Source organism: Oncorhynchus gorbuscha, linkage group LG02 (genome assembly GCF_021184085.1).
Source record: "Oncorhynchus gorbuscha isolate QuinsamMale2020 ecotype Even-year linkage group LG02, OgorEven_v1.0, whole genome shotgun sequence".
Taxonomy (NCBI): Eukaryota; Metazoa; Chordata; class Actinopteri; order Salmoniformes; family Salmonidae; genus Oncorhynchus; species Oncorhynchus gorbuscha.
Window position 1 is genome coordinate 64540025 of NC_060174.1, and position 22022 is coordinate 64562046.

Consider the following 22022-nt stretch of genomic DNA (forward strand, 5'->3'; position numbering starts at 1 on the left):
CGTCAGATGAGCCTCTACCTATCCTCTCAAAACCTAGAAGATTCGAGGGGTTAACTGGGTGTCTCCTGCCTGCCTGGTGGCCTGAGATTGAGTGTGGCATTAGGATTGGTGTCACGGTGCTACCATCCCCTCTGCTCTTTTTGGAAGGAGCCAGACGGGCCGGCGAGGGAGGTGCACTGAGGAGAGGACTGGTCTCAGATCAGCTGCCTAGCAACCAGAGCAGAGCAGAGAGTGCGTTGCCGTGCCAGAGCAGGGGGCAGTCAGCACTGCTGCTGGATCACATTACACTGAGACAGCAAGACCACAAAACACACAGGGAGAGAGAGTGGGAGAGAGATGAGAGGAAGAGAGATGGGCAGAGATGGGTAGGGGCATAAGGGGGAGAGAGTTTCATAGAGGGAAGAGGAGATATGAGAAAGAGAGGGGGAGGGGATTTGAGAGAGGGAATAGGAGAAATGAGAAAGAGAGGGGGAGGGGGTTTGAGACATGGAAGAGGAGAAATGAGAAAGAGAGGGGGAGGGGTTTGAGAGAAGGAAGAGGGAAGAGCAGAAATGAGAAATGAGAAAGAGAGGGGGAGGGGGTTTGAGAGAGGGAAGAGGAGAAATTAGAAATGAGAAAGAGAGGGGGAGGGGGTTTGAGAGAGGGAAGAGGAGAAATGAGAAAGAGAGGGGGAGGGAGTTTGAGAGGGAAGGGGAGAAATGAGAAAGAGAAGGGGAGGGAGTTTGAGAGGGAAGGGGAGAAATGAGAAAGAGAGGGGGTTTGAGAGGGAATAGGATAAATGAGAAATGAGAAAGGGGGTTTGAGAGAGGAATGAGGAGAAATGAGAAAGAGGGGGAAGAGGAGGGGTTTTGAGTGAGGGATGTTGAGAAATGGGAGAGGGTCAAGATAGAGGGGGAAAGAAAGAACAAGGACAAAGGTGGGAGGGGTGGAGGAGAGAGCGGGGAGGATACTAACAGAGACAAAGAGAAATGCAGAGTGTTTCCTGTCTCTCTGTGCCAGTTCATCTTGTAAGTTTTTCCCAGTCAACCAGCCGTCTTTCCCGTTCTCCTGCTTTTTGCGATTCTCCTTTTTCTGGTCCTCCCGGTTTTGACCCTTGCCTGTTTCTGGACTCTGTACCTGCCTGCCTTGACCACAAGCCTGTCTGCCACTCTGTACCTCCTGGGCTCTGATCTGGTTTTTGACCTTTTTGCCTGTCCACAACCATTCTCTCGCCTAACCCCTTTTGGATTAATAAACATGGTAAGACTCCAACCATCTGCCTCCTGTGTCCACATCTGGGCCTCGCCTTGTGTCATGACAGTTACAGTCGAATGCACTGCTACTTAGAGTTAAAGTCATTGTATACCAATGAATGCTTACGCTTAACTTAAGACAATGGAAGATAATTCAATCAATTCAATCTCTCATGTGTGGTCTTAAGGGACAGGGTATCCAGGACAGCTGCTGGGCAGGCTGAGACAGTCTGCACACGACACAGCAGCTCTCAGTTCAATCACTACCGGTCATCTCCATAACGAGATTACACGGACAAAACATCAAAACAAAAAAGACATTTGGAATCATTTGGGGTTATTAAGAGAATGTGAACCATATGTTGTAGTGTGGCTTCACATTAAGTTCAGTGCTTCACTCCATTTGTTCCACTGACATTTTGGCATCTCTAGTTTCAGTTGTCCACTCATTGGCTGGGATTCAACCCAGCAAGTCTACACAGTAATGGGCTTGTGCAAGAGTAACGCCAAGCCAGCCAGAGGGAATGATAGAAAAGACCAGGGAGAGAGTGATGGAGAGAAGAGTGGGGGGGTGAAGGAGAGAAGAGTGGGTTAAGAGGGGGAAGGAGAGAACAGAAGAGAGGGGGAAAGAGGGGGAAGGAGAGAACAGAAGAGAGGAGAGTGGGGAAAGAGGGGGAAGGAGAGAACAGAAGAGAGGAGAGTGGGGAAAGAGGGGGAAGGAGAGAACAGAAGAGAGGGGGAAAGAGGGGGAAGGAGAGAACAGAAGAGAGGAGAGTGGGGAAAGAGAGGGAAGGAGAGAACAGACGAGAGGGGGAAAGAGGGGGAAGGAGAGAACAGACGAGAGGGGGAAAGAGGGGGAAGGAGAGAACAGACGAGAGGGGGAAAGAGGGGGAAGGAGAGAACAGACAAGAGGGGGGAAAGAGGGGGAAGGAGAGAACAGAAGAGAGGAGAGTGGGGAAAGAGAGGGAAGGAGAGAACAGACGAGGGGGAAAGAGGGGGAAGGAGAGAACAGACGAGAGGGAGGGAAAGAGAGGGAAGGAGAGAACAGACAAGAGGGGGAAAGAGGGGGAAGGAGAGAACAGACAAGAGGGGGAAAGAGAGGGAAGGAGAGAACAGACGAGAGGGGGAAAGAGGGGGAAGGAGAGAACAGACGAGAGGGAGGGAAAGAGAGGGAAGGAGAGAACAGAAGAGAGGAGAGTGGGGAAATAGAGGGAAGGAGAGAACAGACGAGAGGGGGAAAGAGGGGGAAGGAGAGAACAGACGAGAGGGAGGGAAAGAGAGGGAAGGAGAGAACAGAAGAGAGGAGAGTGGGGAAATAGAGGGAAGGAGAGAACAGACGAGAGGGGGAAATAGAGGGAAGGAGAGAACAGACGAGAGGGGGAAAGAGGGGGAAGGAGAGAACAGACGAGAGGGAGGGAAAGAGAGGGAAGGAGAGAACAGAAGAGAGGAGAGTGGGGAAATAAAGGGAAGGAGAGAACAGACGAGAGGGGGGAAAGAGGGGGAAGGAGAGAACAGACGAGAGGGAGGGAAAGAGAGGGAAGGAGAGAACAGACGAGAGGGGGAGAAAGAGAGGGAAGGAGAGAACAGAAGAGAGGGGAGTGGGGAAAGAGAGGGAAGGAGAGAACAGACGAGAGGGGGAGAAAGAGAGGGAAGGAGAGAACAGAAGAGAGGAGAGTGGGGAAAGAGAGGGAAGGAGAGAACAGACGAGAGGGGGAAAGAGAGGGAAGGAGAGAAGAGTGGGGAAAGAGAGGGAAGGAGAGAACAGAATAGAGGAGGGAAAGAGAGGGAAGGAGAGAACAGAAGAGAGGAGAGGGGGGAAAGAGAGGGAAGGAGAGAACAGAAGAGAGGAGAGGGGGAAAGAGAGGGAAGGAGAGAAGAGTGGGGAAAGAGAGGGAAGGAGAGGGAAGGAGAGAACAGACGAGAGGGGGAGAAAGAGAGGGAAGGAGAGAACAGAAGAGAGGAGAGTGGGGAAAGAGAGGGAAGGAGAGAACAGACGAGAGGGGGGAAAGAGAGGGAAGGAGAGAAGAGTGGGGAAAGAGAGGGAAGGAGAGAACAGAATAGAGGAGGGAAAGAGAGGGAAGGAGAGAACAGACGAGAGGGGGAGAAAGAGAGGGAAGGAGAGAACAGAAGAGAGGAGAGTGGGGAAAGAGAGGGAAGGAGAGAACAGACGAGAGGGGGGAAAGAGAGGGAAGGAGAGAAGAGTGGGGAAAGAGAGGGAAGGAGAGAACAGAATAGAGGAGGGAAAGAGAGGGAAGGAGAGAACAGAAGAGAGGAGAGGGGGGAAAGAGAGGGAAGGAGAGAACAGAAGAGAGGAGAGGGGGAAAGAGAGGGAAGGAGAGAAGAGTGGGGAAAGAGAGGGAAGGAGAGAACAGAAGAGAGGAGAAAGGGGGGAAGAGAGGGAAGGGGGAGAGAACAGAAGAGAGAGGAGGGAAAGAGAGGGAAGGAGAGAACAGAAGAGAGGAGAGGGGGAAAGAGAGGGAAGGAGAGAAGAGTGGGGAAAGAGAGGGAAGGAGAGAACAGACGAGAGGGGAGAAAGAGAGGGAAGGAGAGAAGAGTGGGGAAAGAGAGGGAAGGAGAGAACAGACGAGAGGGGGAAAGAGAGGGAAGGAGAGAAGAGTGGGGAAAGAGAGGGAAGGAGAGAACAGACGAGAGGGGAGAAAGAGAGGGAAGGAGAGAACAGAAGAGAGGAGAGGGGGGAAAGAGAGGGAAGGAGAGAACGGACGAGAGGAGGGAAAGAGAGGGAAGGAGAGAACAGACGAGAGGAGAGGGGGGAAAGAGAGGGAAGGAGAGAAGAGTGGGGAAAGAGAGGGAAGGAGAGGGAAGGAGAGAACAGATGAGAGGGGAGAAAGAGAGGGAAGGAGAGAACAGAAGAGAGGAGAGGGGGGAAAGAGAGGGAAGGAGAGAACGGACGAGAGGAGGGAAAGAGAGGGAAGGAGAGAACAGACGAGAGGGGAGGGGGGAAAGAGAGGGAAGGAGAGAAGAGTGGGGAAAGAGAGGGATGGAGAGGGAAGGAGAGAACAGACGAGAGGGGAGAAAGAGAGGGAAGGAGAGAACAGAAGAGAGGAGAGGGGGAAAGAGAGGGAAGGAGAGAAGAGTGGGGAAAGAGAGGGAAGGAGAGGGAAGGAGAGAACAGACGAGAGGAGAGGGGGAAAGAGAGGGAAGGAGAGAACAGAAGAGAGGAGAGGGGGAAAGAGAGGGAAGGAGAGAACAGAAGAGAGGAGAGGGGGAAAGAGAGGGAAGGAGAGAACAGAAGAGAGGAGAGGGGGAAAGAGAGGGAAGGAGAGAACAGAAGAGAGGAGAGGGGGAAAGAGAGGGAAGGAGAGAACAGAAGAGAGGAGAGGGGGAAAGAGAGGGAAGGAGAGAACAGAAGAGAGGAGAGGGGGAAAGAGAGGGAAGGAGAGAAGAGTGGGGAAAGAGAGGGAAGGAGAGAACAGACGAGAGGGGAGAAAGAGACGGAAGGAGAGAACAGAAGAGAGGAGAGGGGGAAAGAGAGGGAAGGAGAGAACAGACGAGAGGAGGGAAAGAGAGGGAAGGAGAGAACAGACGAGAGGGGGGAAAGAGAGGGAAGGAGAGAACAGATGAGAGGAGGGAAAGAGAGGGAAGGAGAGAACAGACGAGAGGGGGGAAAGAGAGGGAAGGAGAGAACAGACGAGAGGAGGGAAAGAGAGGGAAGGAGAGAACAGACGAGAGGGGAGTGGGGAAAGAAAGGGAAGGAGAGAACAGAAGAGAGGAGGGAAAGAGAGGGAAGGAGAGAACAGAAGAGAGGAGAGTGGGGAAAGAGAGGGAAGGAGAGAACAGAAGAGAGGAGGGAAAGAGAGGGAAGGAGAGAACAGAAGAGAGGAGAGGGGGGAAAGAGAGGGAAGGAGAGAAGTGTGGGGAAAGAGAGGGAAGGAGAGAACAGACGAGAGGGGAGAAAGAGACGGAAGGAGAGAACAGAAGAGAGGAGAGGGGGAAAGAGAGGGAAGGAGAGAACAGACGAGAGGAGGGAAAGAGAGGGAAGGAGAGAACAGACGAGAGGGGAGTGGGGAAAGAAAGGGAAGGAGAGAACAGACGAGAGGAGAGTGGGGAAAGAGAGGGAAGGAGAGAAGAGTGGGGAAAGAGAGGGAAGGAGAGAACAGATGAGAGGAGGGAAAGAGAGGGAAGGAGAGAACAGACGAGAGGGGGGAAAGAGAGGGAAGGAGAGAACAGACGAGAGGAGGGAAAGAGAGGGAAGGAGAGAACAGACGAGAGGGGAGTGGGGAAAGAAAGGGAAGGAGAGAACAGACGAGAGGAGAGTGGGGAAAGAGAGGGAAGGAGAGAAGAGTGGGGAAAGAGAGGGAAGGAGAGAACAGAAGAGAGGAGAGTGGGGAAAGAAAGGGAAGGAGAGAAGAGTGGGGAAAGAGAGGGAAGGAGAGAACAGACGAGAGGAGAGTGGGGAAAGAGAAGGAAGGAGAGAACAGACGAGAGAGGAGGAAGTGGGAAGATAGTCAATTCAATATCCTCTCTTTACTATCATACAGTTACTCTGCTGAATACGCCAGCCCATTCCCAGCTCCAGAGCATGATGGTAGATACAGTAGATCATTCAGAGTGGAAGAGGTCCAGTACTGAATCCAACAGAAGACAACACAAGCGGCAGAATAAATGGGTCAGCTTGATCTAGGGGAAAGTGTGTTAGTGAAACTACTAAGCCAGCTAGCCGTCTGAAGTGCATACCCCCAGAATAGAACTCTCTGAATAAGCTGAACACTTACAAGACAACACCGATTTACATTCCTACGGAGAACTGCAGGATCTGACTCATATGACTCATGGCCATCTGAGTCTTTGTGGGGGCAGGCAGGTGAGGAGTATTACAGGCTTATTGATTGTGTTATTGGCTTGTTGGCAGTGAGTGACAGCGGGTCCTTGGGTTCCTGTGAGTAGCCCAGTGTTCCGGTAGAGAGTACAGCCCAGTGTTCCGGTAGAGAGTACAGCCCAGTGTTCCAGTAGAGAGTACAGCCCAGTGTTCCGGTAGAGAGTACAGCCCAGTGTTCCGGTAGAGAGTACAGCCCAGTGTTCCGGTAGAGAGTACAGCCCAGTGTTTTCCGGTAGAGAGTACAGCCCAGTGTTCCGGTAGAGAGTACAGCCCAGTGTTCCGGTAGAGAGTACAGCCCAGTGTTCCGGTAGAGAGTACAGCCCAGTGTTCCGGTAGAGAGTACAGCCCAGTGTTCCGGTAGAGAGTACAGCCCAGTGTTCCGGTAGAGAGTACAGCCCAGTGTTCCGGTAGAGAGTACAGCCCAGTGTTCCGGTAGAGAGTACAGCCCAGTGTTCCGGTAGAGAGTACAGCCCAGTGTTCCGGTAGAGAGTACAGCCCAGTGTTCCGGTAGAGAGTACAGCCCAGTGTTCCGGTAGAGAGTACAGCCCAGTGTTCCGGTAGAGAGTACAGCCCAGTGTTCCGGTAGAGAATACAGCCCAGTGTTCCGGTAGAGAGTACAGCCCAGTGTTCCGGTAGAGAGTACAGCCCAGTGTTCCGGTAGAGAATACAGCCCAGTGTTTTCCGGTAGAGAGCTCATAAGTAAATTCCCTGGGTGTGCTGAGTATTGATCCCCACGTTCGGTCGGAACTGTCTTTAACCATTCACAACTGGGAGAGTTAGCCTCAACTTGAACTGCTATCCTCAAAGACCTCCCCCACCCCCCTCAACCAGAACAGCAACTCAAACCAGGTCACACTAAACACAGCTTTCAAGTTTTGATGATGGGTCTCTAGGAAAGCTTACAAGCTCCGCTGACTTCATTTCAGGAAGTGGAATATTTAAACATACTGCCAATAGGAGTACTAAACCGCAGCAAAGTGCACAGCAGAACTTCCTCAATCGCTCTCTTCCACATAAAAACCAGGGGTTTCAATGACAGTGGAGTGACTAGCACTATCGTGACTGCTAGGTGGAGAGGTGAACGTGGAGTGACTAGCACTATCGAGACTGCTAGGTGGAGAGGTGAACATGGAGTGACTAGCACTATCGTGACTGCTAGGTGGAGAGGTGAACGTGGAGTGACTAGCACTATCGTGACTGCTAGGTGGAGAGGTGAACGTGGAGTGACTAGCACTATCGAGACTGCTAGGTGGAGAGGTGAACGTGGAGTGACTAGCACTATCGTGACTGCTAGGTGGAGAGGTGAACGTGGAGTGACTAGCACTATCGTGACTGCTAGGTGGAGAGGTGAACGTGGAGTGACTAGCACTATCGTGACTGCTAGGTGGAGAGGTGAACGTGGAGTGACTAGCACTATCGTGACTGCTAGGTGGAGAGGTGAACGTGGAGTGACTAGCACTATCGTGACTGCTAGGTGGAGAGGTGAACGTGGAGTGACTAGCACTATCGTGACTGCTAGGTGGAGAGGTGAACGTGGAGTGACTAGCACTATCGTGACTGCTAGGTGGAGAGGTGAACGTGGAGTGACTAGCACTATCGTGACTGCTAGGTGGAGAGGTGAACGTGGAGTGACTAGCACTATCGTGACTGCTAGGTGGAGAGGTGAACGTGGAGTGACTAGCACTATCGAGACTGCTAGGTGGAGAGGTGAACGTGGAGTGACTAGCACTATCGTGACTGCTAGGTGGAGAGGTGAACGTGGAGTGACTAGCACTATCGTGACTGCTAGGTGGAGAGTGGAACGTGGAGTGACTAGCACTATCGTGACTGCTAGGTGGAGAGGTGAACGTGGAGTGACTAGCACTATCGTGACTGCTAGGTGGAGAGGTGAACGGAGTGACTAGCACTATCGAGACTGCTAGGTGGAGAGGTGAACGTGGAGTGACTAGCACTATCGTGACTGCTAGGTGGAGAGGTGAACGTGGAGTGACTAGCACTATCGTGACTGCTAGGTGGAGAGGTGAACGTGGAGTGACTAGCACTATCGTGACTGCTAGGTGGAGAGGTGAACGTGGAGTGACTAGCACTATCGTGACTGCTAGGTGGAGAGGTGAACGTGGAGTGACTAGCACTATCGTGACTGCTAGGTGGAGAGGTGAACGTGGAGTGACTAGCACTATCGTGACTGCTAGGTGGAGAGGTGAACGTGGAGTGACTAGCACTATCGTGACTGCTAGGTGGAGAGGTGAACGTGGAGTGACTAGCACTATCGAGACTGCTAGGTGGAGAGGTGAACGTGGAGTGACTAGCACTATCGTGACTGCTAGGTGGAGAGGTGAACGTGGAGTGACTAGCACTATCGTGACTGCTAGGTGGAGAGGTGAACGTGGAGTGACTAGCACTATCGTGACTGCTAGGTGGAGAGGTGAACGTGGAGTGACTAGCACTATCGTGACTGCTAGGTGGAGAGGTGAACGTGGAGTGACTAGCACTATCGTGACTGCTAGGTGGAGAGGTGAACGTGGAGTGACTAGCACTATCGTGACTGCTAGGTGGAGAGGTGAACGTGGAGTGACTAGCACTATCGTGACTGCTAGGTGGAGAGGTGAACGTGGAGTGACTAGCACTATCGTGACTGCTAGGTGGAGAGGTGAACGTGGAGTGACTAGCACTATTGTGACTGCTAGGTGGAGAGGTGAACGTGGAGTGACTAGCACTATCGAGACTGCTAGGTGGAGAGGTGAACGTGGAGTGACTAGCACTATCGTGACTGCTAGGTGGAGAGTTGAACGTGGAGTGACTAGCACTATCGTGACTGCTAGGTGGAGAGGTGAACGTGGAGTGACTAGCACTATCGTGACTGCTAGGTGGAGAGGTGAACGTGGAGTGACTAGCACTATCGTGACTGCTAGGTGGAGAGGTGAACGTGGAGTGACTAGCACTATCGAGACTGCTAGGTGGAGAGGTGAACGTGGAGTGACTAGCACTATCGTGACTGCTAGGTGGAGAGGTGAACGTGGAGTGACTAGCACTATCGTGACTGCTAGGTGGAGAGGTGAACGTGGAGTGACTAGCACTATCGTGACTGCTAGGTGGAGAGGTGAACGTGGAGTGACTAGCACTATCGTGACTGCTAGGTGGAGAGGTGAACGTGGAGTGACTAGCACTATCGTGACTGCTAGGTGGAGAGGTGAACGTGGAGTGACTAGCACTATCGTGACTGCTAGGTGGAGAGGTGAACGTGGAGTGACTAGCACTATCGTGACTGCTAGGTGGAGAGGTGAACGTGGAGTGACTAGCACTATCGTGACTGCTAGGTGGAGAGGTGAACGTGGAGTGACTAGCACTATCGTGACTGCTAGGTGGAGAGGTGAACGTGGAGTGACTAGCACTATCGTGACTGCTAGGTGGAGAGGTGAACGTGCGTCACGGAGGTTCATTCAGGACATCGCCACCGTGGAGATCGCCTTAGGAGTTGAGCAGTGTAGAGAAAGTATTGGAACATAACACACACAGTGGAACAATAGCCTGGTCCAGTAGTACCCAGGAAGTAGGCAGGAAATTGACCTATTTCCAGCATGTGAAACAGGAAGAACAATAAATCATGCTAAGACTGAAACCAAGTGCTGGCCAACTGTCTCCCCTTTTGTATAAGTGCATGTTAGTACTTCCATTTTGATTTTCAATACACTTCAAATGATTGGTACGCTCCAACAATTCTCACCAGTGCCTCGTGTTCACATGGTGATCTGAGTAGAAGGGGAGGAGGGGACATATTGCTATTTGTAGTGGCTTTGGACTGGAGTCTATTTGAGTGTGGGTGTGGACCAGGATGGTGTTGAGGGTGGGAGGGAAGGTGGGCAGTAGTGTCTGGTGCTGAAGGGAGGTGAGAGGAGGTGAAGTAGAGGTGCTTCCTGGGTGTCATGGGGGAACCCAAGGATCTGTACACGTCAGAGACAGCCCCGTCAATCAGTGGGCCAGAGAGAACACCCACTTTCACACAGCACTGTGGCCAGATCAAGGAGGGAGTCCTAGGCACCTTGCTAGTGGACACAGCATGGCCATTTGGCAGATTCACATAAGAAATGGTTGGCTAGATACAGCTAACAGACTGGGAGGAAAACAGGCAGAAGACCCATTCCATGCCATGTGGAAGGAGACAGAGCAAGCTGTCAGGCCGGAAACACCTGAAAATGGGAGGGGGGTGGATGAGGCACTCAAACCTACAGATAAGGCCATATGACAACCCCAATCTTATTAGTAAGTGTCTTTGAAAGCGTTGTAGACGGCATTAAAGGACCAGTGAAGTCAAAAACTTGATTTCTTTCCTATGTTTGACATATATTTCCACACTACGAGGTTGGAATAACTCTGTGAAATTAGGAAAACGATGACGCCATTTTAGTGTAAGTGCTGTTTAAAAATACTTTTGGTGGGATGGAGTTTTGGCCTGCCTGGGGACATCACCACGCTAGTTTTCAGGTTACATATTCCTCCCATTAGGCTCATTCAACTAGGTCCCTCACTCAGACAGTTCTAGCACAATTCTTGCTTGAGAAACTGCTCTTTGTTGTGACCATTTTGAATTGAAGAGAAAAAAACAACAACAGGAAGGTACTTGTCACCCAGGAATGATTTGATATTGAGATCAAATCAGCTGCATTGGGCCTTTAACTTATATACACAGGCTGTGGTTGCCCAACTGGAAACACACACGCCTAGCTCACCACTGGGTGACAAATCTACTGGTTCTACAGACGTTCTAAAGACCGTTTCAATTAACTCACTCCAAAATACCTTTTGCCTACCAAGGCTGGTGGCATTAAATACAGTCAATATAGACACAGTCTGGTCTCCATGAGAGGGATTTAATTAGCAGTGGCACCATTCCTTACACTAGTGATTCACAATAGACACCGCCCCTACCAATTAGCATCCTATATGGAATGATGGGTGTCATCAAAGTGAACGCCTTTAGCGATTTATCCCAAGGTCACCAACAACTCGCTCAGATTACAAGCACAACAAGCTATATCTGTATCTCTTTTTTGTCGGGAAGCAAAACACACAACTCATGACCACACAGCTGTGTGGTAAAGCAGAACAATGCTCCCGCTGGTTTACACCCCGCCCATTGTCCCGAACAGCACAACTGTGAAGTATAATGTGAGTTGTTCGTGTCTTTACAAGATAATCAAACGGTACCATCTACGTAACATGCATGGCTGGCTCAGATAGGCTATGCCGGTCGATATTCCATGTAAATGGCCTATGGAAATGAAACATCTAAATGTCGGCGTGCAACCACGCATGACCACGGTGTTGATCTGAGCATACCGTACCGTATTATGAGGCGTGAATAATCCACACGCGCAGGCCTGGACTACCAGGGAACACATGTAACACATATTGCAGATGGTCACATTTCAAAACCCCAGATAATCGGCGATGGAAATCATAATGGGGAAAGTGAAAACACAACAGTCACCTAAGTGTAAGGCAGTGGGTTATCTGTGGGGAAATGATCACAATGCCCAGTCAGCAATTTAATTGTGTAAACAGAATGGTTGAGGCTTGTGTAGCACTTTGAACACAAACTAGGAACATGCTTACGCACAAATACACACACCGACACACGCGCGCGCACTATGGTATCTCATTCATCTTTTTAAATCGGCTCATCATCTCCTCGCGTTCTCTCTCCGTCGACGTAATAGCGTCGCTGCAACAACTGTTACACCGAACCTGTTCTAAGCTTACCTTGCAACCGAACATGAGGGAGAGAGTCCGGTTGCTGCAGATGACCTTACACTGACACATCACCGGCGAGGGGCACTTTAGATTCCTAACAGGCGGAGACATCAGTTCAACACCCATATACCAGACTATACCCGTCCACCACCAGAGCCGCGATGCTGGAGAAGAGGGAGGGTTGAAGAGCGGGAGTCGAGGCAGGTGACTAGGCTGTGCACGGTTGGTAGGCTACCCGAAGACGTGCTAGGCTACCCAACGTTGAAATCCGATGTTCAACTCAAAAATAACTTTACGTTCACGAGCATGAATTATGGATTGCAGCTTGGCCACCGGACAGATGTTAAGGTTGAAATGCTGTTGTTCCCTCATGTTCCGCCTATTCAAGTGTTACAAGAACACCATCATTCATGATTCGCACAAGTCTTCATCCACATCGGCCTCGCTCGCTCTCTCTCTCTCTCTCCCATCGCTCTCTCTCTCCCATCGCTCTCTCTCTCTCTCCTCGCTCTTTCTCTCTCTCCCCTCGCTCTTTCTCTCTCTCTCTCTCTCTCTCTCTCTCTCTCTCTCTCTCTCTCTCTCTCTCTCTCTCTCTCTCTCTCTCTCTCTCTCTCCACCGTAAGGTTTGGATTTCATGCGCACTTCTAATTGGAACATATAGGGTCTGCATCTGTGAAGCAAGACAAAAGCAGTTATGCTATTGGCTCCCACGCGGACATAGGCTATCGATTATAACACATCATGCACGACTGATATTAGACGGTATAGGTTACTTGTAATCAAAACATGCACACAAGCGAATACAGTAAATTATTTACTATCATGAGCTGACGTTCCCACATCATAGTCTCCTCACACTGTCTGCTGCTCACGCTCACACCAAATCTGCTGCGATCATACAATTGTCTATTGTGCCTATGGTGTGCTACTGGCGCCCCCCCGTGGACCAATGGAAAAGTGTCTACACGGAACTGTCCATGGTCCTGAAATGCGAATAAAGCTTCAACACAGCAGTGGCCAGCAACACGCTCTTTTCAGCGTGCAAACGCGGTCACACCTGTAGGCCTATGTCAGCATGCGGCGGTATTGTTAGCACTGAAAGACCCGTCTTAAAACAATCTAAGTAGACGCTTAGGATCAAACCCGCAGAGACACAAACTCACACAAGGTCATCCAAGGTCTTAGTAGCATTGTATGACAGAGCCTCCATACTCTATGCTCATAAGAAAGCACTTAGCAGAGGCCTAGCTAAAACACATAGCAAAGACTATAGTCTCTACCTCTTCCGGGAAATAATTATTGTCCAGATTAGGCCTAATATGCCTCTTTCTCTCTCTCTCTCTCTCTCTCTCTCTCTCTCTCTCTCTCTCTCTCTCTCTCTCTCTCTCTCTCTCTCTCTCTCACTCACTCACTCACTCACTCACTCACTCACTCACTCACCACTCACTCACTCACTCACTCACTCACTCACTCACTCACTCACTCACTCACTCACTCACTCACTCACTCTCACACACACGTAGCACTAAACGGATCGGAATCCAACGGTTCAAGTGGTAGGTGCTGGCTGACTGCGTCCACAAGGTGGAGCGAGAGAAGCAGGTGGACTAAATATTGTGCATTCATCTCAGGACCGACTGCGGCGCGGGGCTCCACGCTCTCGAATGACGTCAATGTTAAATGGAACAGATGCAACCGGTCGAGGCGCACAGGGTGTGCAAAGATAAACTACCCTTTTCATGTCATTCCAAAAACCTTGTCTCCCCCCTGTAATAAGACTCGGTCAGGTAAAGTGTGGCGAACGATAACATTTGTATGTGTGGGCTGTTATTATTCCAAAAGAAGTTCAACATTTCCAGTTTCCGTGCAACATCCTGGATTCAGTTTTACCTGCTGTGGATGCAGACAGACCACAGTGGTTCATAAACTAACAAATCAATTGTGTACACAACAAAGCTACTCCATGGGGCTCTTTATCCGATCAATGCCAAAACACTTAGATCTGAGAGATCTCAATGTAAGCAACAAGAAAGCTCACTGTTTCATAAAACATTAAAGCCATGTTATTATTTGCCCACAAATAATAGAATGGAACAAAGCAGCAAGTAGAAAAGAAAAACAAATAGAAATAAATAAATATATATATATATGCATGTATGTGTGTGTGTGTGTGTGAGAGAGACAGAGAGACAGAGAGAGAGAGAGAGAACACGTTGGTGGTTCTAGCTGTTTCTGCATGATCCGTTATTGTGTGTAGATGACGAAGCATGCTGTGCTTTGTAGCCTCACAACGCGGTTTCCATGGATATTTTGCTCTGAAATAGAGCTTCGACCTTGGTTGCGGTGTACCAAACATTGTGGAGGCAGTACTTTGATAAAATACTCAGATATATCCAAACAAACACATGGTGACAAACAAGGTAAAGATTGCATTGATAGATGCATACTGCCACAAGCTGTTAGTCACAATAACCCAAAGGAAATCATCGCTAATTGTATAATAAACAGTCAAGAGAACATATGCATTATCCATATTAGAAGACACTGGAGTCCTTCCAAACACTGTTACGCAAAACACTAATAGCCTGTTTAAAGAGGCTCTGGATAATATTGTTGGTTATGGACACATACCATGATGTAAGTCAATGTCTGGTGTCTTATATGGCTAGCCACAGACAGTGTGGCCCCTAGCTGCCACGGTCACAGCAGCCTATACGTGGGGCTGGCCTGCCCCTCAGTGGGATCTGGCAGTACTGCTTTCTAGCTCTCGCATCACATGGGACTCTGCTTGGATATATGATCAAAAATGCACGTTTTTCTGGATCTTTGAAAGGTTCCTGTTTAGTCATCAACACCCCCCCCCCCATTTTCTAAAATAGAACTCGCAAAACAAATCAACTACTATCCACAGCTGCTACATTGAGAGTTGGCATTGTGTAATAATGTTTTCCATCTCACTGCTGCGTTGTGTATCAGTGATTTTTATATCCCAGCAGTGCATTGTGTAGTGGTAAACTTCACATCCCAGCTCTGCACTGCATTGGGTGAACAAGCACACAGAAGAGAGAGGAAACCCCACAAGAGCCAGATCGTTTCCATGACAACATCTGCAGGGGGCGGGATTCCCCATCGAATAGTCCATTGGCTAGCTGCCTGATGGTCAGGACGCCATGTTCCTCTAAAGGATGGCTGCACACATCCTCATGAACTATCCTATACAGCCTCCTACAGTGTACAGTCATGGACTCTCCTATACAGCCTCCTATAGTGTACAGTCAGTCCTCATGAACTCTCCTATACAGCCTCCTACAGTGTACAGTCATTAACTATCCTATACAGCCTCCTACAGTGTCAGTCCTCATGAACTCTCCTATACAGCCTCCTACAGTGTACAGTCAGTCCTCATGGACTCTCCTATACAGCCTCCTACAGTGTACAGTCATGAACTATCCTATACAGTCTCCTACAGTGTCAGTCCTCATGAACTCTCCTATACAACCTCCTACAGTGTACAGTCAGTCCTCATGGACTCTCCTATACAGCCTCCTATAGTTTACAGACAGTCCTCATGGACTATCCTATACAGCCTCCTACAGTGTACAGTCATGGACTCTCCTATACAGCCTCCTACAGTGTACAGTCATGAACACTCCTATACAGCCTCCTATAGTGTACAGCCAGTCCTCATGAACTCTCCTATACAGCCTCCTACAGTGCACAGTCAGTCCTCATGAACTCTCCTATACAGCCTCCTACAGTGTCAGTCCTCATGAACTCTCCTATACAACCTCCTACAGTATACAGTCAGTCCTCATGGACTCTCCTATACAGCCTCCTACAGTGTACAGTCAGTCCTCATGGACTCTCCTATACACTCTCCTACAGTGTACAGTCAGTCCTCATGAACTCTCCTATACACTCTCCTACAGTGTACAGTCAGTCCTCATGAACTCTCCTATACGACATCCTACAGTGTACAGTCAGTCCTCATGAACTCTCCTATACAGCCTCCTATAGTGTACAGTCATGAACTATCCTATACAGCCTCCTACAGTGTCAGTCCTCATGAACTCTCCTATACAGCCTCCTAGAGTGTACAGTCAGTCCTCATGAACTCTCCTATACATCCTCCTACAGTGCACAGTCAGTCCTCATGAACTCTCCTATACAGCCTCCTACAGTGTACAGTCATGAACTCTCCTATACATCCTCCTACAGTGCACAGTCCTCATGAACTCTCCTATACAGCCTCCTATAGTGTACAGTCATGAACTCTCCTATAAATCCTCCTACAGTGTACAGTCAGTCATCATGAACTCTCCTATACAGCCTCCTACAGTGTACAGTCAGTCCTCATGAACTCTCCTATACAGCCTCCTACAGTGTCAGTCATCATTAACTATCCTATACAGCCTCCTACAGTGTACAGTCATGAACTCTCCTATACATCCTCCTACAGTGCACAGTCAGTCCTCATGCACTCTCCTATACAGCCTCCTATAGTGTACAGTCATGAACTCTCCTATACAGCCTCCTACAGTGTACAGTCAGTCCTCATGAACTCTCCTATAAATCCTCCTACAGTGTACAGTCAGTCATCATGAACTCTCCTATACAGCCTCCTACAGTGTACAGTCAGTCCTCATGAACTCTCCTATACAGCCTCCTACAGTGTCAGTCATCATTAACTATCCTATACAGCCTCCTACAGTGTACAGTCATGAACTCTCCTATACAGCCTCCTACAGTGTACAGTCAGTCCTCATGAACTCTCCTATAAATCCTCCTACAGTGTACAGTCATGAACTCTCCTATACAGCCTCCTACAGTATACAGTCATGAACTCTCCTGTACAGCCTCCTACAGTGTACAGTCATGAACTCTCCTATACAGCCTCCTACATTGTACAGTCATGAACTCTCCTGTACAGCCTCCTACAGTGTACAGTCATGAACTCTCCTGTACAGCCTCCTACAGTGTACAGTCATGAACTCTCCTGTACAGCCTCCTACAGTGTACAGTCATGAACTCTCCTATACAGCCTCCTACAGTGTACAGTCATGAACTCTCCTGTTCAGCCTCCTACAGTGTACAGTCATGAACTCTCCTGTACAGCCTCCTACAGTGTACAGTCATGAACTCTCCTGTACAGCCTCCTACAGTGTACAGTCATGAACTCTCCTATACAGCCTCCTACAGTGTACAGTTATGAACTCTCCTGTACATCCTCTTACAGTGTACAGTCATGAACTCTCCTGTACAGCCTCCTATAGTGTACAGTCATGAACTCTCCTGTACAGCCTCCTGCATAGTATAGTCAGGCCATAGGTCTCCTTCCTCCTTCCACATTGGCCTTGACTGATACAGTCTCCTTTCTTCCGTGATTTGATGTGACTTAGGTTTGATTATAACACCGGGGATACGTTGTTATTGTATTTAAGTGACAAAAGCCTATTTGTAGGTTACAGTCACTCCTGACCCATAGACTACAAAACAAAAAGCAGATGAATTCATGAACCAATTAATGAATTTGGGTGAATTATACCTTTATTGGTAGGGCTGGTTAAAGGTAATCTAAACTGTTGTAACATTGTTCCAAGCAGGGAAGTGTTGAGACTCATTACTGGGTGCCTCCCTACAGGGCTTGGACCAACATACAGACTCCTCCCACCAGGGTTACTGGATACAATGGCCTTGTTTAACTTCAAGCTAACTAACTCTGGATGAATTCCAAGCTAACTAACCCTGGAGATATTCAAGCTAACTAACCCTGGATAAATTCTAAACTAAGTAACCCTGGAGATATTCAAGCTAACTAACCCTGGATAAATTCTAAACTAACTAACCCTGGATAAATTCTAAACTAACTAACCCTGGAGATATTCAAGCTAACTAACCCTGGATAAATTCTAAACTAACTAACCATGGAGATATTAAAGCTTACTAGCTCTGGATAAATTCTAAACTAACTAACCCTGGAGATATTCAAGCTAACTAACCCTGGATAAATTCTAAACTAACTAACCCTAGATAAATTCTAAACTAACTAACCCTGGGTAAATCCAAGCTAACTAACCCTGGATAAATTCTAAACTAACTAACCCTGGATAAATTCAAGCTAACTAACCCTGGATAAATTCAAGCAAACTAACCCTGGAGATATTCAAGCAAACTAACCCTGGAGATATTCAAGCTAACTAACCCTGGAGATATTCAAGCTAACTAACCCTGGAGATATTCAAGCAAACTAACCCTGGAGATATTCAAGCTAACTAACCCTGGAGATATTCAAGCAAACTAACCCTGGAGATATTCAAGCTAACTAACCCTGGAGATATTCAAGCTAACTAACCCTGGAGATATTCAAGCTAACTAACCCTGGAGATATTCAAGCTAACTAACCCTGGAGATATTCAAGCTAACTAACCCTGGAGATATTCAAGCTAACTAACCCTGGAGATATTCAAGCTAACTAACCCTGGAGATATTCAAGCTAACTAACCCTGAATAAATTCAAGCTTGGTTGTAATAGGGTTCTCTTTCTTCTCTCATCACAGAATGTTTTGTGGACCATTCAGATCAAAATGGGAATGGGATTTTGGCCGGTATAAGACTCTCTGCACACAGTTTCTATGTAAATGTGATTACTACTGTATACTACTACTGTCATTGTCTCAGTGGAAGGTCAGATGAAAGCACTATGAATGGTATCATCAACTCAAAAACAGTTATAAGGTAACAGAAATAGAATCCCGGCATAACAGCTCTTGCAGATTGTCAGATATTCACGATATGAAGCCCAAGGAGTGGCGCTATCTGAAAGGACCTGTTGAGAGAATTCTACCTGTTGCTATCTGTTGAAGACCTACAGCAAACAGTGTTGGACAACCTGAAAAGGAGAAGCCTCATCAGGGACCCACAGGACTAGACGTTTATCTTCCAGCTCAACGCCAGCGACGACTAACACGCCTGGTTCGATACTGACCAAAGGCTTGGTCATTTGACTAGTTGGATCTGGCGCTGGGCTGGAGGAGTAACGTCCAATCCTGGGGGTCTCTGCGAACAGATTGGTAAACACTAACATTGCAGGAAGACATCCTTTCGTCCTCTCCAGTGGGAAGGCCAGAGACCTGTTGCCTCTTTAGAGGCGCAGTCAACAGACGTTTGGTCACTTTAACACAGGCGTCATCTATGCCCAACCCTTTTTAAAACCTCATGTCCTGTATTTCTATAGAACATGTACTAATGTAGGTTCTCCACAAGAACTACATCCACAGTGCATAATTTACCGTAACGATGTGTTATGCCAATGCTGTCAATGCATGCAGATGACAGCTATATATAGCATAATGTGTTGGTGCAAACGAATTACTTCTGCTTTCAGACCACAGATTACAGCCAATGTGACCAAGGCCCCTGTGACCCATGTGACAAAACAATATGTCCCTTTCACCCTGACACATGCACACATGCACACACGCACATGCACGCACATGCACGCACGCACACGCACGCACGCACGCACACACACACACACACACACACACACACACACACACACGAACAAAGACATTCATAGAATCCTGTCTGTTGGCTTCTGCTCTTTTCTAGACATGCTAAATGCACCTACCTGCATTAGGGATATGAGGTTTCATCAGTGGCCAATTGTAGTGGAGTGAATAGTTACAGGGTCTGATGTCCCTCCCTTAGCCCCAGTCTGTCTCCCCCAATACCTCTCTATGACCACTGAGACCTGCATCATCTCTGGACATACAATGACCTGACACACGTCACCTTGTCACACCACTCCAGACGAGACACCCGCCACCCTGAGACACAACAAACACAGTGAGACTGACACGCACGCAGCAATACACACACACAAACAAACACACACCACACAGCTCTGTGCGCCTGGCTACATTAAGTAATCTCTCAGTTCAGTAATGGCCAGACAGCTCAGGCACTGTTTATGTCCACTCAGCTTATTAAGCCTGGAGGAGACCTTGGCTCCCAGTAACTAATCAATGCTCTCATGTTCCCATTAATGCATTTACACACACACACACGCACGCACACACACACACACACACACACACACACACACACACACACACACACACACACACACACACACACACACACACACACACACACACACACACACACACACACACACACACACACACACACACACACACACACACACACACACACACACACACACACACACACACACACACACACACACACACACACACACACTGTAAATAGAAACAATATACACACACACACACACTACAGACTAACACACACTAACAAATATTATCTAACAGAGGGAGTATATCAAAGGCACATACATCCATGTACACCTGTGTTCAACAAGTCTACTAAAACCACTCTCAATATGCACTTACTCTGACACAGACCCACATGTGCCAGGGCACGTTCATACGCTCTCACACAAGTCCCCACCCTGCCTTACACACACACGTATGCCTGCATAACTATAAATCTAAGGAACACACCCAAATACAGCATGCACGACATACGACAAAAGCAGAGATTTTACCTCCAGCTCCTATCAGTGCTAAGCTATAGATGACCAGACAGACCGACAGATTGACCCCCGTCTCCCACAGCAACTACCCACTCATCAACAACACTTGGACCTGACATGCCAGACACAGACGGAGAGAGCGAATGAGAGGAAAGAACAACAGACACAGAGAGAGGTAAATGTACCTACCACACACGAGCAGAGGGAAGGGAGCTTAGTGCGGCCCTTCATGAGCGAGAGACACAGAAAAACAGCCTCTCAGACACCCGCAGTAAAGGAGGGATGGAGGGATGGGGGGAGAGAGAGATGGGAGACTGTGGATGGGTAGGGGTGAAATAAAAAAGAGAAGTGGGGAGGGGAAGAGACGGAGGGGGGGGGGGGTTGTCGTAGCAGATAAGGAGAGAGAGTTTTTCCTGGAAGACAGAGTTGGTGTAGGGTATGTCTCAGTGTTAAGGCTAGGGTCTGAACAGAGAGAGCTGGCGGACTGATCCAGCCGTGACTCACAAAATATCTTTGTCACAGCCAGTGAGGGGAGAGAGAGAGAGAATTGAGAGAGAGGGAGAGAAGGAGAAAGAGAGTGTAGACCTCACCTACGCTTTTCGCATGTATTTTCTGCTCTTCCAGTCAAACATGCAGTACTGTTCTTACTCTCTCTCTCTCTCTCTCTCTCTCTCTCTCTCTCTCTCTCTCTCTCTCTCTCTCTCTCTCTCTCTCTCTCTCTCTCTCTCTCTCTCTCTCTCTCTCTCTCTCTCTCTCTCTCTCTCTCTCTCTCTCTCTCTCTCTCTCTCTCTCTCTCTCTCTCTCTCTCTCTCTCTCTCTCTCTCTCTCTCTCTCTCTCTCACTCTCACTCTCTCTCTCTCTCTCTCTCTCTCTCTCTCTCTCTCTCTCTCTCTCTCTCTCTCTCTCTCTCTCTCTCTCTCTCTCTCTCTCTCTCTCTCTCTCTCTCTCTCTCTCTCTCTCTCTCTCTCTCTCTCTCTCTCTCTCTCTCACTCTCACTCTCTCTCTCTCTCTCTCTCTCTCTCTCTCTCTGACACACACACACACCTCCCCCTTTCCTTCCTCATTTAGATTCCTTCTATATGACTCAGGTCTGAGACAGCGGTGGGAATTGAGAGTGGAGGAAACACTGTATTGGACTGTGATATTGTTGCAGCTTTTTCAAATGAGGACACATGGAATCCAACCAAAATATTTGTCATTTGAGAAAGCACTGTGCAGGGTCAATTACAGCTAACTGTGTTTTGGCAGCACACATTCTGGAGTACACATTATAATCAACATGATGTGGAGCTACCTAAGCAACAGTAGAAGTATTAGTAGGCCAAATCATCTGCAACTCAAATGAGCTATTGGCTGGTCCAATTCCAAAACAACCTATAGCCACAGAACAAAAATGTTTTTCTTGGCCTTTGGAATAATCTGTAGCTTTAGTACCATAACCTAGAACGTGAAATTGCTATTTGCCAAATGTATTCACAATCCTCAAACCAGATGTGCAAACAGTCAACTTACACAAAGCACTGAGACACACACACTTACCCCACCAGACATGCCACCAGGGGTCTTTTCACAGTCCCCAGGTCCAGAACATACTTTCCCCACCAGACATGCCACCAGGGTTCTTTTCGCAGTCCCCAGGTCC

At 48.6% G+C, this 22022-nt stretch overlaps 1 protein-coding gene across 11 annotated transcripts in view; it reads right to left on the bottom strand.

Moving 5' to 3' along the window:
- Window positions 1–22022, bottom strand: part of LOC124007149 (disks large homolog 4-like) — a 118266-nt gene that overhangs the window by 52904 nt on the left and 43340 nt on the right. For 2 of the 11 annotated variants that reach the window (XR_006833883.1, XM_046317495.1), the window contains exon 1: window positions 11830–12317. The exons of 2 other annotated variants lie outside the window; for them this stretch is intronic. Coding sequence is in view for 7 of the 9 variants with exons in the window: in XM_046317495.1 (XP_046173451.1) it covers window positions 11830–11946 (117 nt within the window). In the remaining 2 variants the exon portion in view is untranslated. Of the gene's footprint in view, window positions 1–5965; window positions 6838–11829; window positions 12319–20569; window positions 20752–22022 lie in introns of those variants that run through there. 7 more of the 11 variants (XM_046317507.1, XM_046317485.1, XM_046317555.1 and 4 more) reach the window with 5 other exon arrangements.